The 26,875-nt window shown below is 36.1% G+C and overlaps 1 protein-coding gene across 1 annotated transcript in view; it reads left to right on the top strand.

Moving 5' to 3' along the window:
• The window catches only part of LOC125691128 (lipoxygenase homology domain-containing protein 1-like), a 221,619-nt gene that overhangs the window by 191,115 nt on the left and 3,629 nt on the right, over positions 1–26,875 (top strand). The window contains exons 52-60 of the mRNA XM_048940117.1: positions 10,858–10,915; positions 11,233–11,411; positions 12,358–12,580; positions 16,936–17,090; positions 17,250–17,325; positions 19,102–19,180; positions 19,389–19,671; positions 21,753–21,831; positions 24,672–24,747. Of these exons, the coding sequence (XP_048796074.1) occupies positions 10,858–10,915; positions 11,233–11,411; positions 12,358–12,580; positions 16,936–17,090; positions 17,250–17,325; positions 19,102–19,180; positions 19,389–19,671; positions 21,753–21,831; positions 24,672–24,747 (1,208 nt within the window). The remainder of the gene's footprint in view (positions 1–10,857; positions 10,916–11,232; positions 11,412–12,357; positions 12,581–16,935; positions 17,091–17,249; positions 17,326–19,101; positions 19,181–19,388; positions 19,672–21,752; positions 21,832–24,671; positions 24,748–26,875) is intronic.

The following is a 26,875-nucleotide window of genomic DNA, read 5'->3' as shown; positions in this document are numbered from 1 at the left end:
AGGGCAAGATGAATGAAGAGCAGCTGAAGTCCATCGATTTGTTCAGCCCAGAGTAGAGAAGCCTGCTCATGGCTGCTGCAGCTCCTCACAGGGAGTGGAGGAGCAGCGCTGAGCTCTGCTCTGTGTCACAGCGACAGGGCCTGAGGGAACGGCATGGAGCTGCATCAGGGCAGGGGTGGGTAGGGATGAGGGAAAGGGTCTGCACCAGAGGGCGGTGGGCATGGAACAGGCTGCCCAGGGCAGTGGGGACGGCCCTGAACTGCTGGAGTTCAAGGAGAATTTGGGCAGTGTTCTCACACATAGTTTGAATTTTGTGTGGTTCTATGACAAGTTGGGAGTTGGACTCTATGATGCTGTGGGTCTCTGCCAACTCAGGGTATTCTAAGTAACACAGAGCATTGGGTTAGAGATGTATAAATAGCTATTTTATATATATATAATTAATAGTAATTAATTACTTGGGAGGTTGGGGGGGCTGTTCTCTGTCTACGTAGAGCTCAAAAATAAATGTTAGTTTTCTAAAAATGAAATACATATCACAGGTTTTTGTTGCCTGTAATGTGCACATTTATTCTAACGTGATGATTTGACTTTCTTCTGGAAATGGAGGAATGCAGGAGCTTCCATGAGGTGGTTACATTCTTTATTTTTGGCGGGGATACTTGTCTTAAAAATTAAGTGAATTATCCTCAGATGGTGCCTGATGCTTTCCCTAAATAACAGTGAAATTAACAAATTGGCTTCCATAGATCTGTTTTTAGCTAGACAGAATTAGTGAATGAGTTCTATGCAACATTATTTCATTGATATTTAATGAAAAAGATAATTTTGAAATAAAATGCAGCTGACTATTAGCTTGATTTATCATAAATTTCAGGAGAGTTACTGGCAATAGAAGCCTGCATTTTTCAGCAGTCAGTTTATTTGTCCACTTTTCCTATGTGCAGCACTAACTAAATTAGCTTTATTGAACATTAATGGTTTAAAAACATACCCAACTCAGGTTTTCAGATACAACAGCTTCTGGTGATGAAGAGCTTGTCTAGCTGAAAAGTTGTTTTAGAAGTTAGATATTCTTAGATAGAAGAACACACACTATTTTGTGTGTTTGTCATCAGAATCCAGCATCAGTCCATCTTTGACTTCTTAAGCACTGGATCTTGTTGCATTTTTTGACTCAGCTTGGAAAGTCCTCTTGAAACAAATTTCTACCATCTTTGACAGTATTTAGGACAATAATCTAAGCTCTATGCTTGTTTTTGACAACTTAAATGGATTAGTCATTTAAATACTTATGTCACTGAAGGGTAGGCTTTCCAGTGGTTTATTAACTCCCACAAATCTTTTCTTAGGACTCTTTAATTTAGCACCCTCCTTCTTCAAGTGTCATAATTAGCAGGTGTTTTTACATCTTCTCTGAAATCTTGTTTTCCTACAGCAAACTCATAAAAACATTAAAGAGCACAGGCTTATGAACTTGCCTCAGTTCAAAATCTGCTTGAAAATGTTCTCTGTTTACAGCTGCAGTTGCAGACTTACCTAATTAGACACTCTGTTTTCCCTTTATCAGTCAGCTTGAGCCCAACTAGCTTGAGTAATCTGAAAGTTAGATTACACTGTTTTACTCAAAGCATTGTACAATCAAATGGGTTCATAAGGTTGAAGAAAGTTATATTAACTCTTTTTTACTTACTTGTCAAACCAGATCTGAAACTTGGACTGTTACTGAGTCCAAGAATCAGGCTGCATCAGATCCTGAAGGATTTGAATTTGCTCAGTGAACCTTTTAAATTCTGTATGTGTGTTTTTTTTGTGTGTGTGATATGATGTATATTTGCAAATCAAGATGTAGCTGATATCACAGCTCTCTGTTAAGTCATGCTACATTTTATTAAGCGTATTTTACCAGTAGTCTGGATGAAATGCCTTTTACAACTTTGTTAGATCTGCTGATTATTATACTATTCTTCCTTATTCCTGTTGCTATTCTATGCATACAGATACTGTTTCACAAAGATTTTGTTTCAGATATAGTAAACAAATAAGGTCAGTTTTTGTATGGTTATTTTTATCTATTTATCAATCCTTCTATCTACTTGTTTATTTATTTATTCATTCATTCATTGAACTGATCTTTTTGAAAATGGGTAAATCATGATAACTGTGAGATAACAGTGTCTCGCTCCAATTTGTAGGAGGGAGAGGAGGTTCCTTTAATATCGTATACTCGGCATGAGATTAAGAAACAACAGTTCATATGTTGGTCCGACCAGTTTATTGCAAATCTTAATTAGGGAAATGGGGAAGGGAAAGACGGACACTGTTATGAATTAGGGTAATGGGGAAGGGAAGGAGGGCGATAGAAAAGATAGGAAAGAAAATGCAAGGAGTCTTTATAGGCAGCAAGAGGGACATAGTCACCACCATGGATCCAGCGTGGTTCGTAGTTCAGTCTTTGATCTTCAGTAGTGGTGGGTCATCGGGCAGAGTTGTTCTGTTGATGACGACGACGACCATGGCAATGATGGCCCCTTTTCAATAGTTTCAAAGTGGTCGAGTCAGCTGTCTTTGGAGTGACAGCTCAAATCCAAAGTTGTTGAGTCAGCTCTTCTTGGAGTGGCAGCTTCTGGCTCTGGGATCTCAGCAGAAACTCCTTTTTTTCCATCTTCCGGGCCTTGCCAGCAAATTAGAGGGAGCAGGGATGCCCATTTGCATCCTGTTTTTCACAGAACACAATGGTATCATTCCCCAATTTTCCCATACCTAGCTGGAGCGGTTTAGTCACAGGCCAGATCTTCTGCCAGCAAACACTCCTGAGCACTCTCTTCCACTCTTCTGCAGAGCAAGCAGCTCTGGAGGAAGGGGCTTTCAAATGTTCCCAAAGTGATATCGATTGTCACACAGTTAGCACCCATCACTTGCCTCCTCAACAAATCACTCAGAGTCTTATCACAAGAAATACCACAGGAAGCAAGCTTTGAGCCAAAAAACAAAGAAGGATTCTCACAGTCAGAAAACCTTAGATTGTGCATTCATTGTAATTTATATTTGTACAATTTGAACACTTAATGTAATTTGAACACTTAATTTTTTTCACATAAAGATTTTCAATGAATTTCCAAATGAGAATTTTGCATGAAAGAAAAAAATTGCTTGCAAAAATGTTTGAATTTATGAGTAAGTTCAGGTTTGGCTTTTTATATTTGTACAGAACACAGGCTGCAAGATGCTGACGCCACCGTCAGATGTATTGTTTATTTTTTCACAAAGCTCACTACAATCAGTGCTTTCTATTTCAACTATTTACCCGATGTTCCAATCCCTAAAGTTTGCGGGTATAGTGGCGTACATTCAAACATTTTTTTTAGTTTAAACAATGAATGTTATTAATAGTTTTGGCTTTCGTACTTGCTATCTTGCTAAAATTTGGCTGGAGACAAGCTGATTTTGTGGTTATGGTGGTAAGCTAAACTGGTGATAATCTCCATTTAAGCAGAGGTAGGAATAAGAAAACATTTGGGACAGGATAGTGTAGTTCTGTTCAGCATAACTGCAACAGCACATGTAACCTGAGTCTGAAAAGGGATATTTTTTTCCTTCTACAGGAATGTTCAGACACTTTTCAGATGCTCTTTCTGATTCAGGTTCAGTGTTACTGGGGCTTTTATTTTGCCTCTCAGTTCTAAAACTGTTTTGACTTCAATGGAATATCTCCTGATTAACAAGGGAGGTCAAAACAATCAGGCAGAAAATCACTAAGTTTTCTAAGCTTAATAGAAATGGTTCTTTATCTAGACACTAACTTCTTTTCCAATAAAATCCTGTTAAAATGATAGTAACATTAGCATTACGGCAAATCACTTGTGCATAAAGGTTGATGAGATTAAGCATATGGTGTGTCAGGACTTGCCATTTTCAGTTCTGCTGGGAATATCATCATTAACCAACCATCAGCTCTCTGTACTGAGTCTATAAAATGATTGGCATTTTTAAAGGTAAATATTACATAGTGTTTGTTGAAATGTTTCTTCTGTTACAAGAGCCGTTGCAACTGCTACAATCTGATGTGTGGCTAGCACTGACAGTGAGGAGCACTAAATAAAGCCAAACTGGGTTATAGATGACAAGGAAATGCTCAGAACACAGGTCCAGGGGTGAAAAGAAGCAATCAGAAACAATCTGAAAGGAAGTTAGCAACGATTAAACTTTCAGTAGTTTGAAAATGTTGCTGGCATGATTGTTTTTATTCAATGTTTATTTTCCTACCTGAAAAATCTGAAGAGCATCAATTCAGGTTTTGCAAGAGGAGTTCTCCTAGGTATGATGCAGGCTCTCACATTGCCTGTTTCAACTTCTCAATCTTGGGGAGTATCTTTCTGCTCAGACTATTCTGAGTAAATTCCATATAAGACCATCTGAATTAGAAAATATGTATTATTATCAATATTTAACATGACACTTCTTCATTCAAATGCAATTTGCTAGTAGTAACTAAAACAAATATTAGCACTGTTTTCCCTAAGGTGAGTTTCTAAAGCTTTAATATCCTGTAGGATTATCTATCTTCTGTGTTTTCTCCTTCTCTCTTTTTGCAAAAGAATTAAGCCTTCAGTGACTTAAAAAGTCCTCATTTGTAAATCATGTAAAGAGAGGAAGTATTTTCTGGCATCTAAGACGTGTTAATGCAATGCTACGCAAATGTTGGGCTTACATATTTATTCTGATTTGCGAGTAGTCCATCATCTGAAATGAGTCCAGAAATATATTAAATTATTAAAAATGATTAAATTAGTTAATATTACATTGAAATCTCTCTATTTGCAGATAGCTTGTGAAAAGTGGATTAGATTTGGCAACTAAATTCTCTTTGGCAAATCAGTCATCTATCTCTGACAATTATAGTTGCTGCTTCTTTTTTTTTTCTTTTTGGCTCTTGGCTACAATAAAGCTCATTACATTTTGTATGTATACACAGCAAGACAAAATGTAAACTTTTCTGTGAGATGTGTTTACCTCAGTTGTCAAAATTCCCAGTCTACTTCATAGTTTTTTTTTCAGTTTTTAATTTATGACATGGCTGAATTTTCTGCAGATTTTAGCATGAATTTCTGAGATTTTATATGCTCTAAAATGGGCACATTGAGATTGTATGTTGAAAAATGCTGAGATAGTATGCCTATTGCAAAGCAAACTGACATTTTTATGTTTATTTAGCGAAAATATACATCTTTTCCAAGGAAAAATGATATTTCAAATTTTAACAATATGTAGAAACTGTTATCTGTAGGTGGATTATCCAGGTTATGAGTAACCCAAAATATGTACTGCACCTGCGTTACTATCTGCTTTTGGTTGGACACTAGGGAGAATGGTACACAAATTCTTTAGCTGATGCTGTGTGAAGAAATTTCTAGTTTAATAGAATTTAGTAACTGTCAAACTTAGTGCAAGTCAGACCCAACTAGGCTACTTTTGGAGACAGCACAAGTTTAAAAATCGGCAGAATATTCTGTGTATATTTCTTCATTTGTAAGCTTCTCTCCTTTCCGAAAGTGGTTCATTGACAGCAGATTTTTTTGGAAGTGATGGTGGTAGTGCCATTAAATTACCCATCCTTGGAGAACTCTCTTGTCTTAAAAAGAATTCTAGTTTAACAAGGATTATAATTTGACATGAACTTCTTTACCTGTTTCCAATGAAATAATTATTTTGTATTAATATAAGCATAACTGTTTTCAAGAAGAGATTAGTATTTTTTAAGATAAATTTTCAGATTATGGGGACTTAGAATGCTTTACTAGCTGAGGCAAGAATCTGTATGCTTCTTTGTCAATTTGTCTGTGTTTTTCGCTTGTGCTCTGTCTCTGTACATTTTAATACAGTTTAATAAGCATTTATATGCTTATATGAGCATAATGCTGCGTCTTTATCAATACAGGTAAAGGCAGAATAAAGAAGTGATCGAGCTTATATCACAATTAAAGAAAATTAAGAGTTCAGATTAGTGGTGTTCAGTCATGAAATAAATCCAGTAAGTAATAAAATATAATTATGATCTTGACATTTAACTTTACCTTTTTTTTTTTTTTTTTTTTTGACTTAACTATGAAAAATGTAAAGAGAAGGCTCTTTTCTTGCATTCCTGCAGTCCACCAAGAATTTCAGTCCTTACAGTGTATGTGCTTTGCTGCTGGAGTACATCTTTATCCTGAAAACTTTAATTTCCTTCTTATGTATTTGCTAATCTAAATTCACCAAGTAGCTGAAAACCTCATCATAAGGCAGAACAGCAATTCAAGTGTTTAACACTTTTTTTCTTAAGATTGTTTTCAGCTTGCTGTTCTCATTTTCCTCTTTCATATGACAACACAGCCTGATGGTTAGATGATGCAATGTAGTTGGTTTTGAATAACACTGTTTTTCAGTCTAGAAGAAGCTGCTGAGTAATTCAACAACAGGTTGGCAATTATTTTTTAGGGAAGTATTAAAGCAGTTGTTCCCAAACGCGCGCGCACACACACACACACACAAATGAAAAATGAGGAAAATAGTTAAAGGTATCTCACTAAAAATGGATTAAAGGAAGAAAAGAACTGAAGTTATTTTATTGCTTGGGGATCTTTTTTTGAATGTGTGCAATGTGACCTGCAATTTTAACTTCAATATTTTAACTCATGGTGGGTCTTATTATTGGCAGCATTAGACAAATAATCACAAGCAATTATCACCAAGAGTGGTGAACTCTACTTAATGTTCATGAGGGTGCAGCTGGAGTACTGGGTGCAGTCCTGCCTGGCTCTGCTCCTCCACTCCCCCCCACACACAGATACAAGACAGACATGGACATACTGGAAAAAGTTCAGTGTAGGGCCACCAATATGATCAAGATACTGTGCACTGCCTCTCTTGTGAGGAGACGCTAAGAGACCTGGGACTGTTTGGCATGGAAGAGAGAATGCTCATGAGGATTTCAACAATAAGTTGAAAATGTAAGTACTTGAAGGAACACTGCAAAGAATATGGAGACAGGCTTTTCTCAGGGTGCCCTATGTCAGAAGAAGAGGCAATAGGCACAAACTGGAACATAGGAAGAACTTTCCGGGGATTGAAACTACATGATCATTGCGATCCTTTTCAACCCAGCCCATTCTATGATTCTGTGATTCTGTGCTATGAAGGTGATAGACCATCGGCATGGGTTGCCCTGAGAGGCTGTAGAGTCTCCTTTGAGATCTTCAAAAGCAGTTTGAATGTGGTTCTGAGCAACATGCTCTGCTTGAGTAAGGGATGGGACCAGATAGACCCAGAGGTCTCATCCAACTTCAACCAGTCTGTGCGGCTGTGATTAATTTGCAAACTGGTATTGTTGGTGCCCCAAATCTTTCATCGGTTCTTTACCTGGAACAGCTGACTAAGGAACACAGATATGTAGTTACAAAGCAAGAGGTCTGCTTTTCTCTCTTGTCTCTCTGAGATCCTTTGAATAATGATTGTTGCCATCTTGTCCTGGCTAAGCAACTTCGAAGTGAATTAGGCTGCAAAGACTTCTTATGATTCAGTTAACATTACTGTCATCCAATCACCTTGAGAAACAACTTTATCTCTTTAAATATTACTATATATATCATTGCAAATAACAGTTGATTTTACAAGTTATGAACCCTTATAGGAATGCAGTAATCTTTCACAAATGTATAAAGCAAAACATATGAAAGGTCTCTGTGCCAAGAAATTAATCTCTTCTTTCCAGCTAAGCAAGTAGATATAAAACCCATAATCAGCCAAAATCATGTACTTTGAAAAAAAATTAATATATAACATCTCTCAATTTTCTTTAGGGATCCTACTTGGGCATTGTCAAAATTTAAAAAATTTTGTGGACTTTGTAATCTACAGTGAGTGTTAGAACTAATTTAAACTCTTAACTTTTTCTAGCATTTTACTTAAGTTCAATTAATTTTGTTATAACTAATCTTAAAAATGTTAATTCAAATCCGGGACTGTGTTTGCCATTCTTCCTGAAGAGAATAACATGCAATTTCCGAATTCTTCTCATTCCCTGCATTTCATTCCTCAAAAAAGTGCCCTAGGAGGTAGGTATATTTTGCTGAAAATAAGAAGTGTTTATGATGGTTTCACTGTAAATTTTTAAATGTTAAATTTGGTAATGAAAATCTCTTTGGAGGTGAGCATGAGGAATGGATCAATCCATCTGGGGAGGTGGAAGTGTTGTAGAAATAAATTGCAGAACCACAAATGGAGTCCTGCTTGATGCAGGAGCTTTGCGTCTTTAAATTTGCCATCTCTAGTTCTGTTGATATTTATTAAATTACTGAAGAAAATAATCCTGATTTTTCTCTCACATTTGTATTTCAAATTACACTGTTAACTTAGTTTGGTTCTATTTCAGTAGTCATGTTTTTTTTATTCTGAATTTTCCAGGTAGATGTTTTTCAGTTGGAGGCAGTAGATATTGGGACTCTGCAAGATATAGTGGTTGAGAAAGGAAAAGGCTCTGACTGGCTTCTGGAGAAGATTATTGTGAAAGAATTAGCAACTTCTGGGACTGAAACATTGTTTGTGGCTCAAACATGGCTAAAAGACAGACGTGATGGGAAAAGATCTGCCTCAGTAACTCTGAATGCCACAGGTTAATACAATCCTCAAACTATCCTTTGCTAAAAAAATTCATTCCAAATGGCAGAATGCAGCTATGTGATTTGATTCTACAAAGAAGTTATGGTTTAAAATAGTTCACAGTAGAGCATTGTCATTATATAGGAAACACTTTTTTTTTTTTAATAACCACTATTTGCCAGAGGAGAATTTCTGTATTGTTAATCCAGATTTACAGTGGAGTAAATGGCAATAAATTTGTCCTATTCCCTTTACAAAAGGCTGCCTCTCCAAGTTTTACTTCCACTTCACTGCTTTCAAACACTTTTTTCAGCTGCTGATACTTCTGCCTGCCACTTGCTAGACATAATAAAAGTGAAGTAAATAGTGGGGCAAATTATGTATAAGCAATGGAGAAAAGGTCACCAAGAAGAATGTTTTACATTGTCTGTGCCACAGTGGTAAGGTAGTTTTTGCCAGAAACAGAACCTACTTTGGGCTGCTGTCAATTGGGACCAGCCAGAGAAGATTGCCCAGAAAGCAATTATCACTGAAAGTCTCCAAGGAGGAAGATAACACTATGCTTTGGGCATCTGTACTAGTGCCCAGTCAACTTAACAGTAAAGAAAAGTCTCCTTACGTTTAGATACAACCCCTTGTGTTCCCACTGTGTATATGTAACACATATTTAGTGTATATAAGATAATACAATATGGTTTTACTCAAAATTTAAAACAAATGAAAACCAAAAAATATTTATTTATTTATTTATTACTATTTCTACAAGAATACATTGATTTGAGTTTGGTCTTATTGAACATCTTCTTCAATGACCTGGATGAAAGAATAACATGGACCCTCAACAAGCTGATGATAGAAAGCTGGCAAGAGTTGTCAAAGCACCAGAAGGCCGTGCTGCCATCCAGCAAGACTGGGATAGGCTGGAGAGTTGGGTGGAGGGGAACCTGATGAGGTTCAACAAGAGCAAGTGTAGAGTCCTACACCTGGGAAGGAATAACCACATGCATCAGTACAGGTTAGGGGTTGACTTGCTGGGAAGGAGCTATGCAGAGATGGGCCTGGGTGTCCTAGTGGACAGCCAACAGTTTACTCTCTTGGCCAAGAAGATCTGTGGTGTCCTTGGCCAGGGAGGTGATCCTTCCCCTCTGTTCTGCCCTCGTGAGCCCACATCTGGAGTACTGTGTCCAGTTCTGGGCTCCTCAGTTAAAGAAATACAGGGAACTACTGGAGAGAGTCCAGCAGAGGGATATAGAGATGATTAGAGGCCTGGAGCATCTTCCTTATGAAGAAAGGCTGGGAGACCAGGGTTTGTTCAGGCTGGAGCAGAAAAGACTGAGAGAGGATCTTATCAATGCTTATAAATATCTAAATGGAGAGTGCCTAGTGCCAAGTGGGTGAGGTCAGGCTCTTTTTGATGGTGTCCAGCAACAAGACAAGGAGCAACAGGAACAAACTGGAACACAGCCCCAAAGAGACATGAGGAAGAATTTCTTTACTGTGAGAGTAACAGAACCATGGAACAGGTTGTCCAGAGGTCTTGTAGAGTCTCATCTCTTGAGATATTCAAAAGCCTCCTGTATACTATACTATGCAACCTCAACTTCAGAAGGGAATCTGCTTTAGCAGGAGGTTGGACTAGATGTTCTCCAGTCATACCTTCCAAACTTTGTGCTCCAGTAATTCTGTGATTTGGTAGAAGAAAGGTTTCAAGGTTTTTTGTTTGTTTGTTTGTTTTATTTAATTTTATATAATAAATGGCAAATTCAAACCTAATTGAAAGAAGTTGAAAGAACTTTCCATCTTTGGTTCAAGCCTCTATCTAATGTGTACAAGCAGTTTTGATCTATACCAATATCCACTGAAACTGACAAGGGGAAGGAATAGCACTCCTGAAAAGGGACAGCACAAATATTCCATTAGTTCTGATTTGTCTGCAGCATTAATTGTATAAATGTTTCAAGTGAAAAACACTTGAACCTTCAAGTTACAACCACTTCACAGTAAAGAGGTAACACTAGAGTCACTTCATTAAATAGGTGATGTATAGATGTTACTTAGATAGAAAATCACATTGTACACTTCCTATTAAATCTTTAATCTATATGATACAGTACTTAGTCAATTGCCTCACTAGACATGAATGTACATGCTTATTATTATTTGGATACTGTTTTACAAAATTATTAATTTGGTCTTCAATCTTTTTTTTTTTTTAATTAGAAATCCAAGAGCAGAAGAGCACTTCTGCCTATCCTAGGAAAAGAGCAAATGAATTCAGGTACAGCTTCCAGGATTGCATCCACTGTCTCATTCATCAGTTTTTAAGTAATAATGGGAGAATGTTTTCATCACAATATGGCATTATATTTAATGATAGTGACAGTATTTGGCCTTTTGTAATAGTGGGAAATATCAATATATTAGGAAGCTGATCTACATACAAATGAAATGCTTATGTAATAATGCTTATACAATAATGTACACTAAAATACATTTTATGAATTTTATATCAGGTTCTTTGATTAACATATGAAATTAGGAATACCTTTTAATCTTTATTTTTCCCATTTTATTTTCTCTATTTTAATTGCTCAGAAGGCAGATGGAGGATTTATTTCACAAAACATCACGATGAAACAAAAAAAGACTTTGAAAAGTTGTCAGAAAATATATCCAAGTTGGTTATGGTTTTTTATGGAAGCAACGGCAAGTCAAATCCAGTTTCCATGGAAAACAAACTGGAACATCAAGCTAAGAACCAAATAACATACGATGTAAAATAGTATATAGACTTGTCTGTATTTGCATTTTCTTTAAGTTTCCTTATGCAGAGAGATAATAATGTATATAGTATATAATGTAAATATTGCAGATATTATCCTTTAAATATTCAAATATATGAAATTTTGAATTGTGTTCCAGATTTCTTTCTTTTTATTTTTCAAGTTCACATTGATCAAGTATATTCTTTTTTTCTGTCAACAAATAGTCGTAGTTAATAATGCATCTCAATTTACATGACATTAAGTATTTACATTAAGAAATCAATGCAGTATGTAATTTGAATTTGATAGAATAATTCCAGTGAATGCCCCTGGAGTACAAAGTTTTTCTGTGTCTACAGTCAGCCTGGTTCTACTGCATTTGAACCCATTGAATTTTTGCATCAGGACTGATGCTAATGGGGCTATAAAGTGACTGAAGGAACTGGGGCTGTTTAGTGTGGGGAAAAGGTGGCTGAGGAGAGACCTTATTCCTCTACTCCAGTATCAGAAAGGTGCTTACAGTGAGAGCAGGATTGGACTCCTCTCACTGGTGACAGGTGACAGGACAAGGGGAAATGGCCTCAAGTTACACCAGGGTAAGTTTAGGTTGGATATCGGGTAAAACTTCTTTCCAGAAAGGGTTGTTAAGCACTGGAATAGACTCCCCAGGGAGGTGGTTGAGTCACCATCCCTGGATGTGTTTAAAAACCGTTTGGATGTGGTGCTCAGGGACATGATTTAGCAGAGGGTTCTTAGTTAGAGTAGTATGGTTAGGTCATGGTTAGACTCAATGATCTTTAAGGTCTTTTCCAAATTGAGCAATTCTATGATTCTACATCATTGCTGATCCCTTAGGAGAAACTTTCCCTTTCCTTAAAATTAGTTACACATGTGTCTATGTGTCTTCATTTCTAACTTACATGGCTTTTCTTTTTTTTTTTTTTTTACTTCCTAGATAAATTTACCATCTGATTTGGGTATCATTTATAAAGTCAGACTTGGACTCCAGAGTTTGGAAAGCAGCATATCACAGTTGTCTCTTCATCACTTTAAAATGCAGAACACATCAACCCTGGATACCTTTAGTCTCACTATAAATAAAACACTTCCTCTTTCTCTTAATGGAGACAGATGGATTGAATTCCCTGTAGAGTGGCCATTAAAAGAAGCACTTTCTGGTAGGTAAGAACATACATAAAGGTAGTAGAGTGGTCCCAGAAGTTAACGTGTCTTGATATAACAGTTTATCAAAACAGAAAATTTTATTGACTTTATTTAATGATTCATAAAGTCTGGATAAGAATTTAAAATGTGTTAAGGAAAATACTATCAACTCAGCTTAATTCCTGTATATTGTAAAGTGTGAAGTGCAATACTTACTTGCTTATACAGAACTGTTATTAAAAGCTATATAGAATAATGTTAAGGTATATTTCTTTCTTGTAGCATCATAATATTTCTATTCTGTGTTTAGTCCTCAGCTGTTCATATTACTGATATTAATAGCATGATTTTTATAGCATTACTATTTTTATATCTTCCTATTAAGTGATTTTTTTTTGTTTGTATGTTCCAACCAATATTCTTAGTGAAATAATTAAAAAAAAAAGCTTAAAATGACATATAAACATAAGTTTTATCATTACTCTTATGCACTCCAAACACTTACGTCTGTTCAAATTAGCCCAACAACTGTCTTTCATGTTATCTTTATTAAGCAATATAAAAGAAATCCTTTCACCTAAAAACTACCATATCTTCCATACTTTTCTAATGTGATTCTCATTAAATGCTACCATTGGAGAGAATGATTCTCAATAAACATATCAAATAATTATATTTAATGTTAAAATAATTTATGTCTGAGTTTCATGCAGAAAACAAATGAGTAAAGAATAAGTCAGTTATTCTGACTTATTCAGTGAAATGGATAAGGTGTTAAATGAATGACTCCAATACTCTTTGGACTAATGACCCAATTTTAGTGAGATGTTTATCAATGTCTAGTTATAAGCATACAAACAGTAGAATTAATGGTGATTCTTTTCTTTTTTCCATATTATTAATGCAAATTAAAATATAAATGTCATATTTTATATGGCTTAGAGTTGCGATTTTCACTTGAAGAAAAGACTTGCACAGTACAGATACAGAGTAGGGTGTCATGGCTTTTGTCAGCTATAAGCAGGTTTGGAAAAAAATAAAGTCCTTCAGATTAGCACAAGCACAAGACTTCCCCTTGCAAAAGACAGATCACTCTCATGAAGCTGTATTGAAGGTAGATGTAGATGCACACAGAAACACAGGCAGTAAGATGCAGTATGGAAGATAAATAGGCAGAGAGATTGGAGCCCTAATTACTTTGGTTCTGGCTCCATCACTGACTTGCCTGAAAAAAAGTCACTTCCCTATTTTCTGTGGGTTGGTTAAAAAAACACAGGGAAGGTATAGTTATTATATGATCTATGTGATTAAGTAAAAGAGAAAACAAAAGTTCATTGTTGTTGCATGTGTTTCCTTCCACATATGTTTTAGAAGTCCTCATTGAGGAATTTGTAACCACAAGGAAGAAAAAAACTAGGACAATGTGAAACACATTCCCCCAGATCTTTGCCATTTTATGTCCAGGAGCCTTAAGCAGCTCCACAGCAGGTGGCCTGCATGGAGTTCAAAGTGATCTTTTAGAAACAAACCTACTTGAAATTTACAGTGCAAAACAGATATGCTTCTCTGCCAGATTTCTAAATCTAATTTATTTTCTCCTTGGTTTTCTTTTTTTCAGCTGAAAGAAAACCAGTAATGCATTAATTGGAATGAAAAGCAGCTGATCATAATCACTTTAACTAAAACCTGTGTGCTGTTTAATTTCAGATGCAGCTCGGTATACCATCATTCTTATAGTGCCTTAGAATTTCATTTCTTGGTTTCATTTCTTCTTTTTTTTTTTTTATTCTGTACTTGAGACTGTGATGAAGCATATTCCAATGGCTAATTTTAAGCTATCAAAATGCAGCTGATAAAACACGGTGCGAATCCTTGAGAAGTGGCAGTGTACCAGCTCACGTGTGCCTTTTGGGTGCATTAATAGGAAGAGGCCTCCAACTGAGTATATACAAAATAGTTCCTCTGTAGTGTCCCTTCCTTTGAGATTGCTTACACCTCAAGAATCTCCAGAGATGAAGACATGCTCTCTCCCTCATTCATGTGGTTGTACAGAAGGTGAATGAACTTTGCACTACTGTAGCTTTGAAGACAAAACAATGAACTAATGAAAAGATTAAATAAAAACATATTCTGCTACTTAGAAAAAGCAGATTTTTTTTCCACAAAATTAAAATAGAGCTATAATTCACACAGAGATGAAATTGTCAGAAATTTATAAAATTAATTTGTCCCACTGCATGTAGTTTCTTTTCAGAGATTTCCTTTCATTTTTCCTCCTTCCAGTCTATTATATTCACTACAGATATAAAAGCTCATTTGCCCACTTATATGATTGTTTGATCCCACTACCTGAACAAAGACACTTTTAAAGCATTTTAGCCCTCTACCCTTTCCTTCGTTGGTTTCCTTCCCTTGTCCCTCTTTGTACAATTTATCTATCAGTTCCATCCACTCTTTAGTCTTGTCAGTCTGGTTCAACTCAAGCTTCAGTCAGCTACAGACAGTCAAGGCCATCATAAGCTATAGATCTTATTTGCCCTGACCAACCTCGTCTGGGGCCTCCAGTCACCTCCTTCTGCACGTGAGCATAGGACAATCACTTAAAGTCATACCTGAGTTATGCTAGATGTACACTTGCTTTTACTCCTGTCTCTGGCCCTGTATCCTGAATGGATTTAAAACTTATGTTATGGCCCTGTGTTCAGTTCTGTCTCTGGCCGTTTCTCTGTCCCTTTCCCCTGTTGTTCCCAATTGGACCATCAGGATGATTTCTGGGTCTGTTTCATCTTTTGCCATGTTTGGAACTGTTAATGTCACTGCCTGCCATGTACAGACATTGCAAGACTGTTTCCTGGACACGAAGGGCACTGCTTAGCTGGGGTCACTCCCAGATCCAGTCTCATCCTCCCTAATGGAACAGTCTCACTTGGATGTCCCTAACACTGACCCTCAAAGTGAGTTCTCCTGAATACCATCCTAGCTTCACATCTCAGGTTTGAGATCTGGGAGTTTGCATCAAAACAGAGATCAAGTATAATAAAAATAGATCACTTATAAAATCAAAGATACAGCCAAAAATAACATTACCCAGATTTCTTTCTTCTGTGTTGTGACCTAGTCATTGCATTGCATCCCTGACCAAGTATAGTTTTTCTTCTCCTCATTCTTCACCTTGTTTGAAACAGCACCATATCCCATTCAGTCATTGTATTTCATCTTTTCTCCAATATCCTACCATGCCATGATTTATTATTACTTAGGCAGCATCAATTTTTTATTTCCGTTTTAAACTTAGCTCTCTCCTGGGCTTTTTGTAAGCTTTACCTTTCCAGATATAACTGTATACCTCTTTGGCACTTTGGATTTATTTCCATATGCTTGCTCAATTACAGCATGCATGCATCAAGAGTCTGTTCTCTCCCCTATTACCGATGCTGGGGAATCAAGACAAGAGCAAGTTCTTGTTCTGTACACAGTACTTAGATGATCATTAGGTCTGAAAGCTGATAACAACATCCTGTTATTTGCTGTACCTATACTTTGTCTTCTTGACTTCCAAAAGGTGCAAGTAGTCTGCAAATACTCACTGCCTTTATCTTAGCTTTTTGCCATTTTCTGCAGAAACCTTCTGCCAGGCCAAGATTCATCTCCTTCCACTGAGGTGTCTATAGGAATACAAAGGAGAAGATAGATATATGATTAAAAGATTCAGAATGCTCACATAATTTGATTCTGTGAATATAATGCAAATGAACATAAACAGATGCTCTGTGAATGTATTTATTTCCAAAGGTGTTCAGATGTTCTTATCTTGTCCTCAATTAAGTAAATGTTATAACCACTGTGTAAATCATAAACTGCCCAAACTCATGAGTGCCAACTTCTGTCAAGATAGATTTGTCTTCTTGGGCTTACTCTGTTGTCAGAGGATGTACTCCTCTACAATGAAATTCAAAATAGGAATTCAGATGTTGTGAACTACATGAAGGAAGCTTTTCCCTCATATGTTAGGTGATGAAATCTGAAGAACTTATCTCCCCAGCTAAATTTTGTCTTTGCAAAGATCCCCAAAGTGATTTATGAGTTTGGAACTCATTAAGATTTTATCTATTAGGCATTTGCCATTTAAAAGAAACAGGTAAATAACTGTGGTAATTTATCCTTTGTTTCTCATTTAAAGATGTTAGAACCACTAGTGTTCAAGACATTTAAAGGATAAAATTACGGAAAAATATGGAAAAAATTGAATTTTATTATAATTGTCAAGTGTCATTTTTAATTTCACCTGACTGCACGTTGCAATGTGGTAAAATAGCTGGGCAAGGTTGTGGAATGGTATTAACATGACTCTTTCTGCTTGATATTGCAGTGGTTACATATCATCTAACAGTATTTTCTAGAAATATATTGACTGACAGAAGTGTAGTGCATATGACTGCGTGTATACATGGTACTCATGGTGACACAGGGGACAGATCCCTTCTCTGGCCATTGCAGAATGTCCAGCAGGAAGATGACAGTGAGGTACTCTACCTTAAATTACTCTAAAATTTAGCATTTAATTTGTTCTTGTACTTCCTATACATGCTTTTCAGGTCTTATACACTTAATACAATATGTTTAAGATACAATATGGTTATAAAATATGGTTTAAGATTGTAATATTGAATGCTTTTATTTTAGTCATTTGTTGTCATCATGGATGCTGTTGAACTGGGAGAAGTGGACAAAATTGTTCTCGTAATCAGCAGTAAGAAAGGTAACATACTTTTCTTTCTCTCTGAAGTTAGTGATGTGAATCACACAGCTTACCTCCTGTTAAAGGCAACATAATCACTGTGATTAATTTACTTTTGCTGTGTTTTAAAAACAATATTTTATAATGAAAAATCTTACATTTTGATGCATTAAAATCCTTGGTTCTGAAATCTGTACCATTAGTCATTAAGAAAGTAAACTAATCCTTTACATACAAGAAAGAAAAACAGAAGATAAATAATTATATTGTTCTATTAATACATGGTGTAAGAAAATAATTCTAACTTAAGAAACTGGTATTGTTCAGTTGTCCTGTGATAGTTATTTCTGCTGTTTTCCTCGGCTGTTCTGTTTTCTTGCTGTAACGTCATGAAGGGGATTTTACCTCTTTTAGGCAAACAGTAGTTTTGCCACCAAATTCCTTTGAAATTACCAAAACTTTCACTCCTCTGTGCCTCATCTGTAGGATGGTAATCATGCCATTAAGGAGTATTTTCTATAAATGTTTTCAAGTATTCCTGTAAAATATTTTCGAGTCCATTAATGAAAATTGCTGTATAATTGCAAATTGTTACTTATTATGTATTGCAGTGGAACATTTTCAGATGGCTTTCCTGAAAAGCAAGGGTTATACATTCCTATTTTCTCTGTCTTGTTAGCCTATCTGTTGGCTCCTCATAGTAATATTTTAAACTCACCACCCAGTTTCAGCCAAATTTGAAAAATGTGTATAATCATCAAAGAGATTTGGGCACTAAGCATGTACATACTGATTGGGTAGCCAACATGTTCTGAACCACAGGATGATCTGCTCAGCCTCTGGAGGCTTCAGTAGAGGTATGATGTGAAGCTAGTTATTATAATGGGAAAGGGAAGGATGGGGATAGCCCCTTTGAACAAAAAGTCCTCAAGACCGAAAGCTCTTTAGCGTATGAATTCAGATGTGCCCTGCAGGACTCAGATGGTGTGGGGGTTTTTTTATTTATTTATGCCATTTTCACAATCTGAGCTAGTTTTTCAGATCAAATGGCTCTTTCCTCACTACATGCATGGTCCCTGAGATCCCTGAGCTTCTGATCGTCTCCATGGTCTTTCTGGGCAGGTCATGAGTGCTACACCATATCCTGAATCCCTCTCCAAGAGCCCGATACTATTAGACTTCCACTGATATAATTAAAGGGACTTGGATTACACCAGAAGACATTGGGATTCAGTTTGCTTAAGAGTGCTGGGTGGACAAATCATATAAAAAAAAAGAGAAAGCAAGTAGTCTCCACAACTAGCCTCCAGCAGAAAATTCACAATTGCAATTCAAAGAGCAGTTTTTCTCATATAGCAGAGATACACAAAAAGTTGAACTTCCTTCATACTTGTCATTCAGTAAATCTTTGTGCTGCTTGTGGAACAGAGTTCTAACTCTTGTAAACCAAGAAGGAAACATCAGACACATATTCCTGCTCTCCCTCTTCTAATGAACCTGAGTCATGCTGAATCTGTTCTGCATACCCTTCCAAGTGTGGTGAAGACATAAATCTTTTACTTCACAAAGACAAAGAAAGTGCTTACTCCTAAGTTTCTAAGTAGATGTTTTAAATAGGAACGAAATAAGGGATGTTGGGACAATACCAGGATCTTATAGACAATTGTTATTATAAATAAATTAACAAATTATATTTTAATGTAGTATGAAAGACACTGTTGCATCATCATCAGACTCTATCTAATTCCAAGATGTGCAGTAAAACATTATAGCTATCTTTTATTTGCTTCTTTGTAGACTGCAAATTGGACATTAAAAAATTGCATTTGAAAAACTCTGTAAGGGATCATCCTATCTACGTGTTTGAAGTGAATGAGTAAGTATCTTACGTAAAGCTAATCATTTTATAGCATAGTATATGAAAACAGTAAGGAGACACTGGATTATATGTACCGTCATGAGGTGAGTGAGCCAATGTATAGTATTTTGAAAGTCCATCTTCAACTGTTCCATATAAACTCATAGGGTTTTTTATTTAACATATGGTTTGCTTACTACAAAAAATTATGGGTTTTGTTTTGCAGAGCTTTTTCTGTGGATCCAAATAAGCCAGAAATACAGAGAGAAATCCCAGTATCTTTTGTTATTGGAGGAGACAAACCAAATAATGGCATAAATGACTTAAATAAAGAAGAAAGTCAAGAAGGAAATCAAACAGAGTATACTATCAAAGTATACACAGGTCACAGAATGGGGGCAGGAACTGATGCCAATGTGCATATTGTTTTATTTGGGAATGAAGACAAATCTGAAGTGTTTCACCTCTCTCAGTCACTGGAGCATCAAGATCCCTTTGAAAAAGGAATGGTGAGCATATAGGTTTCTACCAATTTCTAGATTGGGAAAGTAAATATGAAATCTGTGCAAGAGCTTTACAAAACTTCAAGCATTTATTCTGGTTTTTCCATCACTACATGAGATATAGTCTCAGCTATCTCTATGTTTAGCCTTTTCTCCAGAGTAACCAAGGAACACTTTACTCCGCTGTGTCTAGCTGACTGTATTGCTGTTCTCATAGTCCTAAACACATCCTCATATTGATTCCATTTATCTGCCCAGTTACATTTCCTTGTTCTGAAATGTACAACATGCATTGCCTGTGTATGTGCACATATATGTGCAATATTCCTTGGTGTTACACAAACTGAATATTATGCTTGAGAGTATATCCGTCTCTTGCATCCCATCATTTTACTTTGCCATGGAAACTGATGCAGTGAGCCTCGCTGAATGCATAAGCCTACAGCCAGACAAAATGGAGCCACACAGGCCAACCTGATGTTGATATCCATCATACTTAGAATATCCAGAGACTTATAGTTCAGATGCAAATATATCCACAAGAGTGCTGATTCTCTGCAAGACATCCTAGTTCTTCAACAGAATGCTCACATCTTTTTAATAAATATATTAATTTGGCAAAGGAATTCTTCCATTTCCTCATCATCTGTGCAATGCAGTATAATGATGGTTACCCTTACGTAGCAAGAAACAAATGCATTTCCCATACCTTTCTCCTTTAAATTTCTTGGAAGGTAATGGCTAATAATTTAAACTTCCATTACGATATCTTCCTTGTTCAATCTACTTTGTTATTTCCAGCAGTACTGAGCATCTTTTTACATGCAATTTGGTTCAAGTTTTTTTCAGCTAGGAAATAGCTGAAAAAATAGCTGTGGATATCTTCTAAAAGATCTTTATCAGGTATAGTTTTTCACACTGACAAGATTATAAAGCTACTTAGCTCCCCCCCCTACTCTGCTCTTGTGAGTCTCCATCTGGAGTACTGTGTCCAGGTCTGTACAGTACAAAAAAGACAGAGAGGTGTTAGAGAGTGTCCAGAGGAGGGTCACGAAGATGATCAGGGGACTGGAGCACCTCCATTATGAAGACAGGCTGAGGGAGCTGGGGTTGTTCAGCCTGGAGAAAAGAAGGCTGCGGGGTGACCTCATTGCAGCCTTTCAGTACCTAAAGGGAGCCTACAAACAGGAGGGGAATCAACTCTTTGAAAGGGTTGATAACTGCAGGACAAGGGGAAATGGTTTTAAGTTGAAGAAGGGAAGATTTAGGTTGAATATCAGGGAAGTTCTTTACAGAGGGAGTGGTGAAGTGCTGGAACAGGCTGCCCAGAGAGTTTATGGATGCCCCGTCCTTGGAGGTGTTCAAGACCAGATTGGATGGGGCCCTGGGCAGCCTGGTCTAGTACTGAAGGTGGAGGCTGATGGCCCTGCATGTGTCAGAGGGGGTGGAGATTCATGATCTTTGAGGTCCCTTCCAACCCTGGCCATTTTGTGATTCTGTGATCTTATGATACTTACCTACAGGCAGGAGTGAGCAAAAGAGTCTTGTCTAGTAGCACACTGAAGGTATCACTGCTCTTTGAAAAAAGATTAGATACACAGAAATTGCATTGTTAGCTAATTAGCAATTTTGCTAAGTCAATGTGAGCCAGTGACATTTTTAAGGAATGCCTTATGAAAAAAGGATCTTATTATTTTTCTTTTCATAAATCTGTAATATGAAACAAGGGAATATTTTAAATGAAATATCTGGTAGATATAATGCTACATTGTGTAAAAGCCTTTATTTTTTGCATTTCTTGAACATGTATTTATGTACTGTAAACTGAAAAGATTATAGAAGACATTGCATCAGTTGAAAATTCATGATATCTAGCAAAAATACTTTTCTGTTATATGGAAGTCAGAAAAGAGATAATGATTCTCCTACTGAAGTTGAAAAGCAGAGCTTTCAGGTTTAAACAGAGAATTCATCTATTTTGAATTGATATTTTTGCATTTCATTTAGATTTGAAGCTGACCTGAATGAAGGTATACATTTTCAAAAATTTATGTATTATTTTTAGTAACTGTTTTTCAATATTAAAGGTTGATACATTCAAGATTAAGACTAAAAAATTAGGAAGCCTATGTTCGATTGAAATTGGTCATGATGGAAAAGGATTTGGTAAGTATACTACATGTGCTCTCTAAGCTTGTAAAAATCTTCTGCTTAAAGACTTGCCTGACATTTGGATAGGCCTTTGAAGACATGCTACTGCTACTGCTAGTTAATATGAATCTGTATACAGAGGTTAGTTTGACTTCTCTTGCTTACACTGCCCCTGTTCCTATCAGATTTCCCTTGATTTTATCTTTGCTTTTTTTCTTTCAGAGATCTAGTTAGTACATAACTCTGAAGGTTTTATACTTCAGTCATTGCTCAGCCAAAGTTTTTATTAGATGTGTTGAATAACATGACTGCCTTGACACATGGCTTTTCTTCTTGTAAAAGTTAAACTATAAGGAAAACACTGTAGCGCATCAGATAAAACAATGTACAAATCAAATCATGATGACAAAAACTGTTTCCAGATACATTGTATTCCATATAATACCTAATACCTGAACTTTATCAAAACATAAGATAGGACATCAGCGTGAAATATTTAAAACACTTAGTGGTTTTATGGAAAACAAACTAACAAACAAGCAAACAAAACAATGAACAAGCTATGGAGATACAAATATGAGTAGAATTTCCAGTTACTGTATAGCTTGAGTCAAAAAGGTCTCATTGTATTGGAATATTCTAGTCAAGTGAACTAAACTTATCTGATAAAAAGAAATGTATTTAGGTTGTAAAAAAACCAACACCCTTATTATAAAGTGGCAAGAGTTTATCATACCTAGGATGAGCCAAGCAAAAGTGGCAAATCTAGGCAAAAGTTGAACAGGATTTTTCTAACTACCCAATCATGTCAAACATGTGATGGTACTTAAAACTCAAAAAATATATAATCTATTGAAATAAAATCGACCTGCTGACTTTCATTTTATTACTATTAGCTGCTGTATACAATTCAGTTTAACACCAGGGAATTCTACATCAGCAGGCTTTTGGTGCTCTGAGAGTTGCACAGAAGTCTGTAAAGTAAATGCAGGTTAAACTCTATTTGCTGGATTCTAAACCATCAGTATTATCTTTCCTCCCTATATCTTGATAAACGTAGTAATTGCAAAGACTGCCCTCATAGCAGGTGTGTGGTAATTCATGTTAAATCCATTTCTTCCTTCCTCTGTTTTCTTCTCTGAAATTGTTTCCAAATATCCCTTGTCACATCAGCTGTTATCTGCACAAGCTTCCGCAAAGGTAGCAACTCCTTGAAATGTTATGTGTGTTTGCTAATCTTTCCCATCTGCTTCTGGATTTCTTTATACCTGGAGCTTTCAGTGAGGTCTGCTGCAGTTTTGTCAATACAGAGTAAAGCATGAGCTTATAAACTTTTCAAGAGAGCAAACGTAGCTTAATATTTGTTTATAAAGTGCTGTGTAAATCTGAGAGACTGTAAAATTTTATTGCTAATAATCTTGACTTTGAATTACGGAGATTTCATGAAAGGTCATATATTCCAAGTAGAGTCTATGATATATTAAAGCATTCACAAAATTTCATTAAAGAAGTTCCGAAAATACTTTGCAATTTCAATAAATGACTCCTGTGAATTGAAGATAAAAAGCCTGGGCACCTTTACGACCTAGTTATTCTAGATACTTGTTTGAAAAAGTCCATGGAAATTGACAAATGTTGCTAAGCCTTTACGTTTATCTAAGTTGGTACAGTATGAAAATATTTTTACATTATATTTTTAGCTTACTTAGAAATAAAATTATTTTGGTTGTTAGCCTATATATATTTTTCTCTAAATATGTGAATATGAAAATCTCTAGGATGTGCAAAGAATACCAAAATGTTTTCAGCTGCTAGCAATATCAGTGTGATTCTAATTAGTTTTTAAAATGTTGTTATTAAGTATTTGCATTGGCAAACACACCGAAAGACATCAGCATAATCTCTGCATTTCAGTATAATAAAACTTTATTCAAAAAAAATCATATTTAAATATTGCATGAAATAAAAAGCTTTAGCACAAGAATGATGGCATTTTTTCAACCAACAAAATAGTTGGCTGTATTTAGAGTGTTAAATACTTTCTTAAAGCCAGGACAGATAGAAACATTGGCCTTAATGGAGATGCTCTTCTGAATCACTGCTACCTGAGAAATGAGAACATGAAAATTGTTCTACAACAGACACAAAGAGCACAATTACACGATTTGATAGAGCAAATTCTCAGATACAAAAGACTGCTTTTTAACACTGTCATCACATCAGATATGCATTTTCGCCAGCGATGAACAAGAATCTGAATGCTGTGCTCATAGAAATCTGCACCAGTGGAGGTGACCCACTGTCACCATCCCCACTCCTGAAACACACTACCCACTGCTTCACTGTGCTCACATCCACTTCTTGGTCTCCATAAATGTTCAGCAAGTGTCGATGAATGTCAATGGGTGCCATTTTTTCCACAAGGAAGAATTCAATGACACACCTTTGCTTCACACACACTTCCATGTCTGACACCATTTTGTCAGTCTGCTCCTCTATTTCAGACTATAGAGAATGGTAAAACAGGATTTCAAAAATGTATCTGATATTGCCATGCACTGTTTCATTTGTCTTATACTGCCTCCATTCAGTGTGGAAAAATGAGTTGAGTTGTAATGAAAAATTTCCTTTATGTTTTCTGTCAAAATCATCACAGACTTCCTCTGTAGAGCCGTAAGAATTTGTTTTTCATTTGAATTATCGACATTTCAGTTGTATTCCTGATAATGGGTACTTTCAAAAGTATTGAACTACACAGATTTGGAAATGAAATGAGAAACCTTCCTTGTGATTTATTTGTGTTTTAGATATATTTTGTATATATTATACATATTTCTTTTTTCTTTGTGTTAAAGCAAGTGGCTGGTTTCTGGAAAAAGTAGAAATCATGGATGCATCCAGGAATTCAGTGTATTTCTTCAACTGTAACAGGTCAGTAGATCATTTCACTGTTACTCCGAAGGTGCTGTTTTCTTCATCATAATAACAACTACCAGACTTTTAGTCTCTCAGTTGTTTCTTCTCAGATTTCCTGAAGCAGTACGAATTTTTGAAACTGTGCTGTGTTTCTGTCAGTCCATTCTCAGTAACTTTTGAATGTTTTGTCTCATTTAAATTTGTCAGAATATACAGAGGAAGACATTATGTTTTTCCAAGTTATTAAAGCTGGGTGAGGAGTGAAACACAATTTTTGCTGAGAGAATAGCATGCCATTTTCAAGAGGTAAAAGCTGTCTGGAGAACCATTACATAAGCACTAGCACACATGTAACTATCATATCATATGTACTCAAACATGAGATGGAATTAGAAATACGAGCTGGTGGGTAGATGATAGGCTGTGGCAGATAACAAATCTAAAGAAAAAGCAGTGGGTTTTAGATTGTTGGGGTTTTCTTTTTGCACAAATGCAACACTAAAATCCTTTTGATCAATATCTATATCGGTCTAAGATATAACAGACTATCAGCTATCTAAGTGGAACATGATTACGATTTACAAATTTTAAAAAAAGAACTTTTAATAATGTATTAATAATCTAAATACAGGAATTTATTCAGATAAAGAGTTGTTAGTGTAAAGAGATTCTAATATACAAAAAGAAAATCTACTTTGGTTTCTAGTGTCAAACTGAAACAATGCACTTTCAGAACTTAGGGATCAAACTGAAGGGTATATTTGGAGTGACTGTCCACTACAGTATACAGTTTACAGCTTAAAACATTTCAGAGTAAACAACAGAAGCAAACACATTCATGTCTTTCTAAGTGTAAAATAAAATTTTAATTCATCTTGAGAGCAGACAAGTATCAAGACTTACAAATTCTTTATATCTAGGTTAAGAAATGTTGCCTGGTGACCTGAAAAAAAAAAAAAAAAAAAAAAAAAAAAAAAAAAAAAAAAGTAGCAAGGAATATTTGATTTAATGGTTCTGAAGTTCTACAATCTTGGCAATTCCTGGAAGTCAAATCCAACCCTGAATATATATATTTTTTTGTTTACAGTAGCTGCAAACTCTCAGTACCTGAGAGTGCCTGGACTGCCGCTCACAAGGGCCAGCTTTACAAAAATGATTAATGTCACACAGTATCTCAAAGCATATCTCTGTACAGCACTGCACTAAAATTTGCATGTATGTTCCATAAATCTTCCAAAAACATGTTCTGGTACTATCTAATCTCCTAGATACATAAATTTAGGCAAGTGAACATGAGCAAAATTTCTTAGATTGCAATATCAGTTGTGCAATAATTTGTGAAGAGAATTTACAGTTGATTTCACAGAAGCACTGAATGGTTGGTAGGGACCTTGGAAGGTCATCTTTACCAACCAGTGTTGAGTGGAGGTGAAGACTTACCTCTTGCAACCTGCCAGCTTACTCACCCTAATGCAGCCCAAGATACTGTTGTGTTTTGTTTGTTTGTTTGTTTGTTTTCTGCGAGGGTACATTATTGTCTCATGTTCCACCATGTCATCTAAAACTGCTATTAGAACTGCTATTCTTTGCATTCCAAATAGAAAACTGGGATTGACAGACACAGACTGACTATACAAGCTCCTGAATAGGACATTTACCTGGAATCTCTGTGGGTTAGAGTCCAGTTCTCGCCTTAATGAATACATACTTATTCAAAATAAATAGAACAATTTCAGTAGAAGTTAGAAGACCTGATGTAGAATGTTCACTGGCCCAGAAGCTGTGGTCCACTCCTAGGATATGGGAAGCTATAAGTACACACGTCCCTGTACCAGCTCACACAAGACGCTTCTCATGTCAAAGCCTACTGGGTTAAAAAAAAGACAACTCTGGTATAAGTGCTGACTCCAAAAGGTATTCATACTGAGAATCCAGAAAGTAGCTGTGCATCCTTTCCTAACTTGGCATTTTACCTACCAAGATTAGTTGTGTTGCAGCCTGGAACTGTTTGGCTTCAAATGTATTTCCCAGCTGTTCAATAGTGCAAATTCAGATGTGAGCTATGTTAATGCAGTACCAGCTAGGAATCCCTCCCATTCTCACTGCTTGATCATAATGGCATCAGCTATTCTGGCACAAGCCT

This window comes from Lagopus muta, chromosome 3, assembly GCF_023343835.1.
Source record: "Lagopus muta isolate bLagMut1 chromosome 3, bLagMut1 primary, whole genome shotgun sequence".
Classification (NCBI taxonomy): domain Eukaryota; kingdom Metazoa; phylum Chordata; class Aves; order Galliformes; family Phasianidae; genus Lagopus; species Lagopus muta.
This window is presented reverse-complemented; position numbering and strand designations above follow the sequence as displayed.